The sequence below is a fragment of the Symphalangus syndactylus genome, chromosome 1 (assembly GCF_028878055.3).
Source record: "Symphalangus syndactylus isolate Jambi chromosome 1, NHGRI_mSymSyn1-v2.1_pri, whole genome shotgun sequence".
Taxonomy (NCBI): Eukaryota; Metazoa; Chordata; class Mammalia; order Primates; family Hylobatidae; genus Symphalangus; species Symphalangus syndactylus.
Window position 1 is genome coordinate 23,133,015 of NC_072423.2, and position 14,239 is coordinate 23,147,253.

General features: G+C 45.0%; 1 protein-coding gene and 1 pseudogene across 1 annotated transcript in view; both read left to right on the forward strand.

Annotated features, from left to right (window-relative positions):
- The first annotated feature begins 3,742 nt into the window (after nt 1-3,742).
- Nucleotides 3,743-14,239, forward strand: part of VPS4B (vacuolar protein sorting 4 homolog B) — a 33,065-nt gene continuing 22,568 nt past the window's right edge. The window contains exon 1 of the mRNA XM_055297066.2: nt 3,743-4,144. Coding sequence (XP_055153041.1) covers nt 4,118-4,144 — 27 coding nt within the window. The 5' untranslated portion in view covers nt 3,743-4,117. The remainder of the gene's footprint in view (nt 4,145-14,239) is intronic.
- Nucleotides 4,249-14,239, forward strand: LOC129492154 (26S proteasome regulatory subunit 8-like; annotated as a pseudogene).

Sequence of the window (14,239 nt, forward strand, 5' to 3'; positions counted from 1 at the left end):
AGCCTCTAACTGGCAGTGCCAGTTGGTGCATTTTTAGCTTCATCTCCTGCCACTCCAACCCCACAGTGCCTCTGCTTCCTACATTCCAGGGATCCCTCAAACAGAGCAGGTATTTTATTCTTCCGCGCCTTTATTTCTGCTTTTCCTTCTGCCTGAAATGGCCTGCACTCCGTCAAAATCAGATTACAATTTTAAACTTCAGTTTAAGTGAACTTTCCTTAAGACATCCCTAACCACTCATTCAGAATTAAGCCTTCTCTCTCCTGTGGTCCCATAGGGCTTCCTGCCTCTATCCTAGCACTTGTCATCCTGGAGTCAGAAGACCTGGGTCAAAATCCAGCTCCACCATATAAAAGCTGAATGGATTGGGGGGGATTTCTACTGATACCTCTGAGGCTGTTTCCCTTTTTTTTTTTTTTTTTTGAGATGGAGTCTTGCTCTGTCGCCAGGCTGGAGTGCAGTGGCACAATCCTGGCTCACTGCAACCTCTGCCTCCTGAGTTCAAGTCATTCTCATGCCTCAGCCTCCCAAGTAGTTGGGATTATAGGCACGTGCCACCACACCCAGCTAGTTTTTGTACTTTTAGTAGAGATGGCATTTCACCATGTTGGCCAGGATGGTCTCAATCTCCTGACCTAGTGATCTGCCCGTCTCGGCCTCCCAAAGTGCTGGAATTACGGGCGTAATTACACGCCTGGCCTGTTTCCTCTTTTGTAAAAATGGGATATTTAAGATTTACCTTGTAGTATACAATAAGATAATGTATGCAAAACTGTTACACACGTAACATTTTTACATTTACATTTTAAATATGTAAACAGTTAAAAGTTTCTACTCCACTAAAATGTAAGGTCCCAGGGAATAAGAATTTTAAAATGACAAATTTTCCTTTTAAAATAATACAGGCTGGGTGTGGTGGTTCCCGCCTGTAATCCCAGCACATTGGGTGGCTGAGGCAGGCAGATCACTTGAGGACAGGAGTTCGAGACCAGCCTGGACAACATGGCAAAAACCCATCTCTACAAAAATACAAAAAATTTGCCGAGCATGGTGGCACACGCCTGTTGTCATCCTAGCTACTCAGGAGGCTGAGGCAGGAGAATTGTTATGGGAGGTGGAGGATGCAGTGAGCCGAGATTGCGCCACTGCACTCCAGCCTGGGTGACAGAGCGAGACTTTGTCTCAAAAAAAGTAAAAATAAATAAATAAAAATTAAAAATAAACTCTTACAGAATAGTTGCAAAGGTATACAGAGAATTCCCATATATTCTTCACCCAACTTCCCCTACTGTTAACATCTTAAATAACCATGGTACATTTATCAACAATAAGAAATTGACATTGATAAAATACTATTAGCTAAACTGCAGACTTTATTCTCATTCTTACAACAATTTTTCAACTCATGGCCCTTTTCTGTTTCAGGATCCAATCCAGAATCCCATACTGCATTTAGTTGTCATCTTCTTAGTCTCTTCAATCTGTGACAGTTCCTCAGTCTTTCCTTGTCTTTTATGACCTTGACATTTTTGAGGAACACTGGTTATTTTGTAGAAGTAGAAAAACCCTCCATATGAATTTTTCTGATGTTTTCTCATGGTTAGATTGAGGTTACAGGTTTGGGAAGCATACCACAGAGGTAACGTGCCCTTCTCCACATCAGGGGTTCCAGCATAACGACATGGCTTATTACTGGTGATAAAAGAGGGGTTTTTTGTTTGTTTGTTTTTACCGATTCTCACTCTGTTGCCCAGGCTGGAGTGCAGTGGTGTGATCTTGGCTCACTGCAACCTCTGCCTCCTGGGTTCAAGTGATTCTCCTGCTTCAGTCTCCCAAGTAGCTGGAATTACAGGTAGGCACCATCACGCCTGGCTAATTTTTGTTTGTTTTGAGACAAGAGTTTCGCTCTGTAGTCCAGGCTGGAGCGCTGTGGTGCGATCTCAGCTCACTGCAAACTCTGCCTCCTGGGTCCCGGTTCAAGCTATTCTCCTGCCTCAGCCTCCCGAATAGCTGGGATTACAGGAATGCACCACCGCATTGCCCAGCTAATTTTTGTATTTTTAGTAGAGATGGGGTTTCACCATGTTGGCCAGGCTGGTCTTGAGCTCCTGACCTCAGGTGATCGCCCGCCTCGGCCTCCCAAAGTGCTGGGATTACAGGCGTGAGTCACCGCACCCGGCCTAATTTTTGTATTTTTAGTAGAGATGGAGTTTCATCATGTTGACCAGGCTGGCCTCGAACTCCTGACCTCAAGTGATCCACCCACCTCGGCCTCCCAAAGTGCTGGGATTACAGGTTTGAGCCACCGCGCCCGGCCCGTCTTTGCTTAAATTATAAACTCAGTTTCTCCCACAGTTAGTTCAGCCTATGCCCAGGAATGTACAAGGACAGCTTGGAGGTTAAAAGTAAGATGGAGTTGGTTAAGTTAGATCTCTTTCACTGTCTCAGTCATCATTTTGTGAAGGCAATTTCACAAGTGGGAAGAAAGGACTGGTAGATGCAGGGCAGACAGAAGGCTCTGTGCTTTGAGCCTGGATGATACAGATTTGGCAATACTATTCTAAGAAGGAGAGACCAGAGAAAGAAGTTTAGGGTAGAAGGTAATTAATTTGAGTATGTTGAATTTGTCTTGCAGAAAAACCCTGTGAAGGAAACCTCTGGGAGGCTGTTGTAAATGCTGGGCAGCGGGTGGGGTGGGTCTAGAGATCCAGATTTGAAGCGATTTCTAGTCTATCGATAGCTGAAGCTCAAGAAGAGAATAAGATGAGCAGAAGTGGAGAAGAAAGAGAGAAGAGGACATCAGACTCGAGTAAATTCAGCTTAAGCTCAGGGAGGAGTAAGAAAGGGAGACAGTGAAGGAGGCAGAGAAGGAACATTAGGAAGCTGGACAAACAAGAACTGGGTAGTTGAAAATACCAATGAAGAGGGAGGAGGAGAGGACTTTAATTCTTTCGGAGATGCTAGATTAGAAAAAATTAAGGAATGAGTGAGAAAAAAATGATGGAGTGATTAAACATCTATGTTGCTTTCCTTTGAGGTTAACTATGAAAAGAAGAAAAGGGTGGTGGTGGCTGCAAACCATAGGAGGGCTGAGAAACGGTTTTACCTTGGTTCTGCCTCTGAATCCCTGACGCATTTAACCTCCTCAAGCCATTTGCTTGTAAACATTAACTGGCATAAATAATATCTGATATGCCCATTTTACAGGACAAGTGCTTCCCTCTCAGACCATATACTCGAGGACAGCGGTCGTCCACGCCTTATTTACATTCATCTTCCCAACACAACAGTCATTTGGAAGATGCCCAGTGGCGTGGGAAGAACAAGCAGGAACGAGCGCCGACCTGCCCGCGGCCTGACTGCTAGCGAATCGCTGTGCGGCCGCCTGACCGCGCACTCCCTCCTGAATTATTCACCACCGAGACGAGGACGGTGATCGCCCCCATTCCACAGAGGACACGGAGTGAACAAGGCGCAGTCACAGGCCCAAAGCCCCCAGTCGGCAGGTCTTGGAAATGGATGACTTTTTCACTCAAACGCTACGAGGCAACGAGGCATGTGGATAAGGAGGGAAGGGAGCCAGGGCCAATAATTCATCTCAAAGTAAAAGACGTCCCCGGGGGTGGGGGAAAAAAAAACAACAACAACAACAATAACAAAACCCGGCTCTGTGCTTCTGCGCTTGCGCTCTCCTAGGTCCGCCAGGCTGCCGCCCCGCCCCCAGGGCAGAGTCTCAGTGCGCCTGCGCCAAGCCCGACTTCCGCCAGGGCTCGATTGCCTCCCAGGATACTTCTCCCGGCCTAGGGAGGGCCTGCGCTGTGGCGAGAGAAGGGAGTCTGGTGACTGGGTGCGCGTGCTGATGACGAGACCGGAAGTGACCGGAGCAGAGGCAGGACCAGAACCTAGAGGGGCTCGGGATTGCGGAAGTTTGGTGGGGAGGGTCGGAGCTCTGGTGGAGGGAGTGTTGTCTAAAGTTGCGGAAGGGAGGCTGCCCCTCGCGGTCCGAGAACCACCGGCCTCCCCAGTTTGAGGGCTGCTACCCCGTGCGCGCTTCGACGTTGCTGCTGTTGGCGCTCCTCGCCCCTCGTTCCCTTGGGAACCGCCTGGGAACTCCGCCATGTCATCCACTTCGCCCAACCTTCAGGTATCATTGCTCATCTCCCGTCCCCCTAGGGAGCTGGGACCGAGGGGAGGCGCGAGAAGCGGGTGGGGGGGCGGGAAGAAGGGAGGAAGCGGCCGCGCCTGTGGTCGAGGCGCAGGAGGGCGGGTCCGGGGACCTGCAGCAGGTGGGAGAGGGGCCCGTTTTCCAACGGAAAGGTCGTTTCTGGCCCGCTCTTGGGGTCTCCCGAGCCACTGGCTTTGTGAGACTCTTCACTTTTGTTGAGACTTCCCGCTTCCAAACCAGCCAAGATCTGGGCAGGTTTCTCCAATCAGGATTAAGGGAGAAAGAAAGAACGTAATTTTTGCAAAGCCCTATTCTGGACCAGTTGAAAATAGGGTGGTCATAGTTCGGTCTTAATTTCTCAAGTTGACAGCAGACCCCTTCATTCTGAGCTGTCAGGTGAGTAGAGATATGGGAACAGACCAAGAATCTGAGATTACAGCCAGCCTACATACAATCTCCGTGAAGTCATTGAATTTATGTGCACACTCCTGTGGCTCCCAGACTGTAGTGTGTAAGATCGAGGAGTATTCTTAAACTTCTGTGTGGCTCCACTTCCCCTCCTCTACCGCAATGAGCACAGTGTTTTGTACACAAGTCGTGGAATCTTAAGATTTTAGGCTTAATCGTTAGTCTTCTGTGGAATGGAATTCGTTCAGAAAAGAAATTTCATAATGTAATGGTGTCTGCCATCTCCAGAATGGATCTAGGGCTTCAGTGGAGTTTAGAATGTAATGTGGCTTAATGTAGAGGACTCCCAGTCCAGTAAGTCAATAAGGGACAAAAGAGTAGCCTAAAATACTTGTATTGAGTCCCCGTCTTGGACTTCCGGTAGTTTGTTGAACAAGCATTTATTGGAGTGCCTGATAGAGGCATCAAAGGTAATGGAAGAACTCCTTAGCCCATGATAATTGATTCTGAAGAAAGACCACTCAAAGTAGACCCACTTAAACGGAGATTATCGCATGTGATTTCGATTCTTTAGAACATAATCATCATTTGCAGGTTGTTGTTGTTGTTTTGAGACAGTCTTGCTCTGTTGCCCAGACTGGAGTGCAGCGGCGTGAACTTGGCTCACTGCAACCTGCACCTCCCAGGTTCAAGTGATTCTTGTGCCTCAGCCTCCCGAGTAGCTGGGATTACAGGCACCTGCCACCACGCCCGGCTAATTTTTTCTATTTTTAGTAGAGACAGGGTTTCACCATGTTGGCCAGGCTGGTCTTGAACTCCTGACCTCAAGTGAACCGCCCGCCTTAGCCTCCCAAAGTGCTGGGTTACAGGTGTGAGCCACCGTGCGCGGCCCCAGAATGCATCATGCTTGAATTGGACTATTGGCTGTTCTTCAGTGAATCAGCCAGAGACTGACCAACATTAAAGGCATAATTGTTACTGTTAAGTAGGAAGGATCTTGAATTGTAATTTTGATAGTGGTAGGTTTACATGTGTGCTTTCTCATTCAGCCTTTTCAACCTTCTAACCTAGGAAATTTGGATTAATATTCATGTAATGATTAACTTCCTGCTGAACAAGGCAAAAATCTCTGTGGCTAGATGCTTATAATCTAATGAGGGAATGCAGATAACTAAAAATCAAAATCATATAATGTAATAAAGCTACACAGTAGTCCCCACTTCCCTGTGGTTTTACTTTCCACACTTTCAATAACCCAAATTTAACCTGGTTCCAAAAATTTTAAATGAAATATTCCAGAATAAATAGTTCATAATTTTGAAACACTATGTCACAATGCTTGTGTCATTCACTTCACTTCATATCATCATGTAGGCATTTTATTATTTCACATAATCACAAGAAGGTTGAGAATAGTGCAATAAGATGTTGAGAGAGATAAACCACGTTCACATCACTTTTATTATAGTATATTGTAATAAAACGTACTGGGCAAGGAGGCAAGGTCTGTGGGATGGGAAGCGGTAAGGGGCCAATTAGTAGAGTATCCATTCAAATAAAGTGGAGAGGATTGATCAGAGGAGAAAAATTGAAGATGGAGAAGAGCCAAGCTTGTATCTGCATTTTTTTTTTTTTTTTTTTTTTTTGAGACGGAGTCTCACTCTATTGCCCAGGCAGGAGTGCAGTGGCATGATCTTGGCTTACGGCAACCTCCATCTCCCGGGTTCAAGCGATTCCCCTGCTTCAGCCCCCCATGTAGCAGCTGGGATTACAGGCATGCACCACCACACCCAGCTAATTTTTGTAGAGACGGGGATCTGCTGTGTTGTCCAGGCTGGTCTCAAACTCCGGAACTCAGGTGATCCACCCCCGTCGGCCTCCCAAAGTGGTAGAGTTACAGGCGTGAGCCATTGCTCCCAGCTGTATCTGCATTTCAAAAGTGAGGGAGGAGGAAGAGTCTGGGTTTTCTCCCAGATTCCTGGGTTGGTTATCTGAGTACCCAACTCAGGTAGGGATTGGTTCTGGGAATACAAAAGGAGAGCTATTTGGGGCCAGGGCAAGGGAGCAAAATAATTTGGTTCTAAACTTGTTGAGTTTGAGATGCTTGTGGAGACAATCAAATGGAGATTGTCTGGTGAATATTTGCATACATATGTGTAGAACTAGGGAGAGTGGACTAGGCTGGAAATAAGGATTTGGGAGTTATTAGCGTACAGGTGGTAGCAGAGGTTGTAGGCATACAGAGTCACATCCTGGAGAGTTTACAGAATAAGGCAAAACAAAGACCAAGGTAGAAATTCTATGGATTAGCGACATTAAGGAGACAGAAATGGGAGCCTGGAAAAGAACTGTTAATCAAAAGTAAAACCAAGCCAGGCACGGTGGCTCATGCCTGTAATCCAGTGTTTTGGGAGGCCGATCGCTTCAGCTCAGGACTTCGAGACCAGTCTGGGCAACATGGTGAAACCCCCTCTCTACAAAAATTAGCTGGGTGTGGTAGTGCATGCCTGTAGTCCCAGCTACTCCAGAGGCTGAGGTGGGAGAATGGCTTGAGCCCAGGAGGTGGAGGTTACAGTAAGCCATGATCACACCCCTGTACTCCAGCCTGGGTGACACAGTGAGACCGTGTCTTAAAAAAAAAAAAAAAAAAGACTAAAACTAGAAGAAAATGGTGTCATGACAGCCAAGCAAGGAGACACTGTCAGGGTATTTGTTGTGTATGTTAAATGCTGCAGAGAGGGAGTGAGATAAGCATAAGATTGGCTATCAGGAGCCAGAAAGCATTGCTGTGGGAAAACTAGGAGATCAGGAAACTGGGATGAACGTGGGTATTCTTTGGGATTTTGCTGTGGAGGCAAAGAGATGAGTGAGATGTAGGGAGAGGAGAACCGAGAAGCTGAGGAGAGATGGTGTGTAGTTTGTGTTCTGCAGATGTGAGTCTGAGATAGGACAACACATTTTTCTGCTGAGGGAAAAAAGGAAAGTTTGGAGAGAACAGTTGATAGGCATGTCACTGACGGAGTAAATGTCAGCGGAGGAAGGTGGGGATCAGCTCCACAGCAGAGGAGAAAGAATTGGTCTCGACAGACAGGGCCTGGGACACCTTTTCTCCTGAGGTAGGCAATTGTAGAATTTACCCCATTTCTCAGGGTTTTCTAAGGTGGATGTGTCTGGGTCTCCTAAGTGGAAAAGGACAATTCCACATGTTCCCAACCTTTATACTTCCATATTGATAACTGGATCCTGACTGATCCTGGGGTGATACAGTCATTCAGTCTTGTGTCAGCCACTGTGCTAGATTCTGGGAATATAAAGAAGTGAAGACAACAGATAGAACTGCTGTTCTCCTGGAGCTTACATTCTGATGGAAGAGAGAGGCCAGTAAATTAAAAAAAACAAAAAAACAAAAAAACCATGTGCATGCTCAGACACACACACACACACACACACACACACACAAAGATCATCAGCCTTAAGTCACCGATGTAGGGTGGGAGGAAACAGAGAAGTGAGTCCCAGCCCACACCTGATGAATATACTTCATTGTCACATAAGAGAGGAAGAATCAATGAAGGAGACTGAGAAGGAGCAGCCAGAGCGGTGGGAGGAAAACCAGCAAAATAGTGGTTGGGGGCTCAGCAGAGGACAGTGTACAAGAAGGAGGAAATAATCAACTTTGTAAAATGTCAGAAGATCAAGAAGACAGAGCTGGTGTTTGGATCTAGCATGCTAGAGAGCCTTGATATGAGCCGTTTTATTATGTGATACAGGAAAGAGAATAGAGGCCACCCTGGTGAGATTTTTGGCTCTAAAAGGTAGCAGAGAAACAGAACTAACACCGAACAGTGTTTTGTTGTCAAATGAGACTTTTTAAAGGAGGGCTGTTTGTATGTTGATGGAAATATCTAGTGGAGAGAAATTGTTAAGAATGACAGAAGTGGGCCGGACGCGGTGGCTCACGCTTGTAATCCCAGCACTTTGGGAGGCTGAGGCGGGCGGATCACGAGGTCAGGAGATCGAGACCACGATGAAACCCCGTCTCTACTAAAAAATACAAAAAAATTAGCCGAGCGTGGTGGCAGGCGCCTGTAGTCCCAGCTACTCGGAGAGGCTGAGGCAGGAGAATGGCATGAACCCGGGAGGCGGAGCTTGCAGTGAGCCGAGATCGCGCCACTGCACTCCAGCCTGGGTGACAGAGCGAGACTCCGTCTCAAAAAAAAAAAAAAAAGAATGACAGAAGTGAAGTAACCAAAAGGAAGAAGATACTGAAAAAGGAGTAGGGAATTGTTTTTTTTCATTTGTTAAACAATTTTGAGTGCCCGTTGTATGCCAGCACCATTCTAGGCATGGGTAGCTCAAGGTGAAGTCCTGTCTTCATGGAGCCTACCTCCCTAAAGGAGACAGCCAGTGGATGAGCATACAGGTAAATACAATGACAGTGATGGGATGAGAGAGTGCAGTGGGGGCAGATAGCAAAGAGAAGGGATGAGGTGCAGCCTTTGCTATAGCAAATTAGGGAGGCCTCTCTAAGGACTTGCCATCTGAACTAGGACTGAAAAGGAGACATCATGCATCTATCTGGGGAAAGGAGGGAAGAGCATTCTAGGTGGAGGGGTCCAGCTGCTCGGGCTGCCTGAGTGCAGGAGGAGGATTCTAGGGTTCGGGGAGAACCACACGTACCTAGGGCCCAGGTTTTTTCAGACCTTGTAGATCAGCTCTAACATCAGGATTTTATTGTTTTTAATGGGAGACCATCAAAGGTTACCTTGTATGTTTTCAGGTAGCAAGGGTGGGAACAGACTGACCACTCACGAGGCTGGGTAGTAGTTTTGACATATATGATAGCAGATTGAACTAGGGTGTTAGCAAGGAAGATGGTGAGGATTATATTCAGAAAGAAAATTAGCTCTGGCTGAAGAGGGAAGATAATGTTTGATGGACCAGAGCAGATGGAGCTGGAAGAGGGGAAGACAAGCAACAGACTCTGCCAGTATTATCTGTCTGAGACAAGAACTCCGCTCAGTTGTGAATGATAAGAGCCAGGACCTCCAGAGGCTGCAGGTACAAATGAATGAACTAAATGCAAAAGTTCACCTATTGCAGGAGGAGCTACAGCTGCTGCAGTAACAGGGCTCCTGTATGAGGGAAGTAGTCCGGGTCATGGATAAGGAGAAAGTGTTAGTCAAGGTGTATCCCAAGGGCAAGTTTGTCTTAGATGTGGACAGAAACAGCGACATCAATGACATGAGACCCAATTGCCAGGGGGCACTAAGAAATGATAGCTACACACTGCACAATATCATACCCAGCAAAGTAGACCCACTGGTGTCACCAGTGATGGTGGAGAAGGTGCCAACCTTGATTTAAGAGATGATTGGTGGACTGGACAAGCAGATTAAGGACATCACAGAAGTGATCGAGCCGCCTGTTAAGCATCCCAACCTCTTTGAAGCACTGGGTATCACACAACCCAGGGTGGTACCACTGTATGGACCTCTAGGCACTGGGAAGACACTGTTTGCCTAGGCTGTGGCTCACCATACAGACTGTACCTTTGTTCATATCCCTGGCTCTGAATTGGTATAGAAATTCATCAGGGAAGGGCCAAGAATGGTGAGGGAGCTGTTTGTCATGGCATAAGGACCCGCCATCTGTCATCAGCTCCATCAGCTCCTCGCAGCTGGAGGGAGGTTCTGGAGGGGACAGTGAAGTGCTGCACATCGTGCTGGAATTGCTCAACCAACTGGACAGCTTTGAGGCCACCAAGAATATCAAGGTTATCATGGACCGCTGCTTTGCTCAGGGCACATCAACAGAAAAATTGAATTCCAGCTGGACATTTTGAAGATCCATTCTCTGAAAAGGAACCTGACCCAGGGGATCAACCAGAGAAAAATTGCTGAGCTTATGCCAGGAGCATCAGGGGCTGAAGTGAAAGTCATATACAGAGAAGGCAGCATATATGCCCTGAGGGAACAGCGAGTGCATGTCACCTAGGAGGATTTTGAGATAGCAGTAGCCAGCATCATGCAGAAGAATAGAGAGTAAAACATGTCCATCAAGAAACTATGGAAGTGCGGAGATGTCCTTTGTATGGATCCCTCCGGTAAAGCTTTCTGGAATGAAAAAATAAAATAATTAGCTCTCCAGAATTAACCATAGAAGACATGGTTAATTTTATTTCAAATGAAAAATGCTAACAGACATGGTTAATTTTATTTCGGATGAAAAATGTTAACAGAAATAAGGTTGAAATGGGGCATTCATCAGCCGAAAAAAAACAGATGCATATCCTCTTAATTCATTGTCTTTGATTAAAGGTTTAACATGTGCCACCCAGTACAGTGGCTACTTGTGGCTAATTTTAATTACATAAACTCACTCCTCAGTCACACTAGCCACATTTCAAGTGCTCAGAAGCCATATACAGACATTCTCATCATCAGGGAAAGGCTGGTTTAATTAGTACTATGTTTGGAGCTAGATGCTTAAATAATACCTACTGCAGTGTAAGAGATTTACCTTAATAAAAATCAGTGTGGTGCTGCAGTGAGGCCTGACTGAATGAGAGGAACAAGTGGCTGAAGAGGTAAGTGGCACAGCATTTCAAAATCACCTGAGAAGAAAATTATAGTTAGGATAAGAAAGAACTTATTTCTAGGCCAGGCACGGTGGCTCACGCCTGTTATCCCAGCACTTTGGGAGGCTGAGGCAGGTGGATCACCTGAGGTCAGGAGTTTGAGACCAGCCTGGCCAACATGGTGAAACCCCATCTCTACTAAAAATACTAAAATTAGCCAGGCATGGTGGTGGGCGCCTGTAATCCTAGCCACTGGGGAGGCTGACGCAAGAGAATCATATGAACCTGGGAGGCAGAGATTGCAGTGAGCCAAGATGGCGCCATTGCACTCCAGTCTGGGTGACGAGTGAGACTCCATCTCAAAAAGAAAAAAGAAAAAGGATTTATTTCTGCTATGTGGCTTAACCACTGAGGCTTTGAGATGCATCTTTTTTTTCTTTTTTGAGACAGAGTCTTGCTCTGTCACCCAGGCTAGAGTGCAGTGGCATGATCTCGGCTCACTGCAACCTCTGTCTCCTGGATTCAAGCGATTCTCCTGACTCAGCCTCCCAAGTAGCTGGGATTACAGGCGCCTGGCTAATTTTTTTTGTATTTTTAGAGATGGGGTTTCCTTATATTGGCCAGGCTGGTCTCGAACTCGTGACCTCAAGTGATCCGCCCTCCTTGGCCTCCCAAACTGCTGGAATTACAGGCGTGAGCCACTGTGCCCGGCCTCACTCTGTCACCCAGGCTGGAGTGCAGTGGCACAATCATGGCTGTGATGCATTTTTATATGACCAGTATCACCTAACCACCACTTGACTATGTGACTCCATGTTTTATATTCATATACTAGCTGATAAAACTTTTGAAAATTTAGCTTTGAATTTAGGCTACTTGAACTGTGAGACATGTAACTACATTTTATCAATTCTAAAGTAAACCATTTCTTTTTCTTCCCTGCTATAATAGAGGAAGCATGGTCTTCCAGCGGGAGACCTGTTCCTCCCATTTACAGATCTCAGCCTAGCTATATCCAATCCATGCTCAACTGCCCCAAAATGTAATATTCTTACACACAATTGGTTTTTGCATTGTTTGATTTTTTGCTTACGTTATATACTTATTTTTAATATCTCTAACAACTGTCATTTTCATTTTTTTTTACAGGCACCTATTTCTGTTGAATAGTTTTACTACCTAAATTAACCCAGTTGGAATGTTTTAATAAATCATGTTTGCCCTTTATTTGTATGTGTCTGTGCATATTTTTAAAAATTAAATATAATTTTTTTTTTGAGATGGAGTCTCACTCTGTTGCCCAGGCTGGAGTGCAGTGGCATGATCTTGGCTCACTGCAACCACCACCTCCCGGGTTCAAGCAATTCTCCTGCCTCAATCTCCCAAGCAGCTGGGACTATAGGCGCACGCCGCTATGCCTGGCCAATCTTTTGTGTTTTAGTAGAGACGGGGTTTCACTGTGTTGCCCAGGCTGGTCGCAAACTCCTGAGCTCAGGAGAATTTTAGTTTGAGATAATTGTAGATTCACATGCAGTTGTAAGAAATACAGAGAATCCCGCATTCCCTTTATCCGGTTGTTTCCAGTGGCAGCATCTTGTAGAACTGGGACAATATCACAACCAGGATATTGACATTGATATATTCCACCACTCTTACTCATATTTTCCAAGTTTTACTTGTCCTCATGTGTTTTTATGTGTGTGGGTGTGGGTGTGTTTGTGCAGTTTTTTTTTTTTTTTTTTTGAGACGGAGTCTCGCTCTGTCGCCCAGGCTGGAGTGCAGTGGCACAATCTCGGCTCACTGCAAGCTCCGCCTCTCGGGTTCACGCCATTCTCCTGCCTCAGCCTCTCCGAGTAGCTGGGACTACAGGCGCCCGCGTGCAGTTTTATCACATGTATGTATGTGTTACATTTTGAGAGTTCCTTATGTATTCTCGACACTAGTTCTTTGTTAGGTATGTTTTGCAAATATTTCTCCCAATCTATAGATTGTCTTTTCATCCTTTTAACAAAATCTTCCAGAGAGCACAAGTTTTGTCATAAGGTCCAGTTACCTTTTTTTTTTCTTTTGTATAGTATGCTTTTGATGTCAAATCTAAGAACTCTTTGTCCAGCCCCAGATCCTAAGTTTTCTGTGTTTTCCTTCTAAAGGTTTTAGCTGGGTGCAGTGGTGTGGACTTGTGGTCCTGCTATTTGGGGAGGCTGATGTAGGATGATCACTTGAGCCCAGGAGTTTAAGGCTAACTTGGTCGACATAGTGAGATGGAGCCCCGTCTCAACAAATAAATAAGAATAAAAGTTTTGTAGTTTTACATTTAATTCTGTGATCCATTTTTGAGTTAATTTTTGTAGGAATTATTAAGTTTAAGTCAGGATTCTTTTAGGTGTATGCTTATGGATGTCTAGTTCCTCTAGCACCACTTCTTAAAAAGCCTGACTCGGTGCCATTGACTGGCTTTTTGCATCATTTTCAAAAAGTTCTTGGCTTTATTAGTATGGATTTATTTCTGGGACTTTTTAAAAAAATGCCACAAAAGTAGTCCTTGTTCCTTATGGACATTTTTTAGAAGATGTGAAAAAGTAGAAAATGAAAAATATATGAAGTTTTATCAAAGATAAGCTCTGTTAAATTTCCTTCCCATCTTTTTCCTGTGCTGCTTTTTTTTGCTGTTGTTTCAAATAAATTCCTGCTACATATAAAAAGTTGTGTCCTGCTTTTTAAAAATGCCCATTATTAACACATTCCATGTTATTACAAATATTTCGTAATGTTATATTAGTGATCCTTTGGTATTCTGTTTTGTGGCATCCTTTATGATTTAAGTTTCCAGGTTTTGTTTTTGTTATTTAAAAGACCTCTCTGTTAATATCTGTGCTCAGTAAACCTTTTAGTTAATTACTGGATTGAAATATATGAGTATTTTTCAGATTCTTGATATTTCATTGCCCCATTGCTTCTGAAGAGGTTTCACCCCATTTACATTTCCACTATTGTTATATCTTTTAGATTAAAGCAGCATTTAATTTTTGAGAATTTCGCTAAATGCTTGTTTAGTTTGAATTTTCACATTATTCTATTATTTCTTA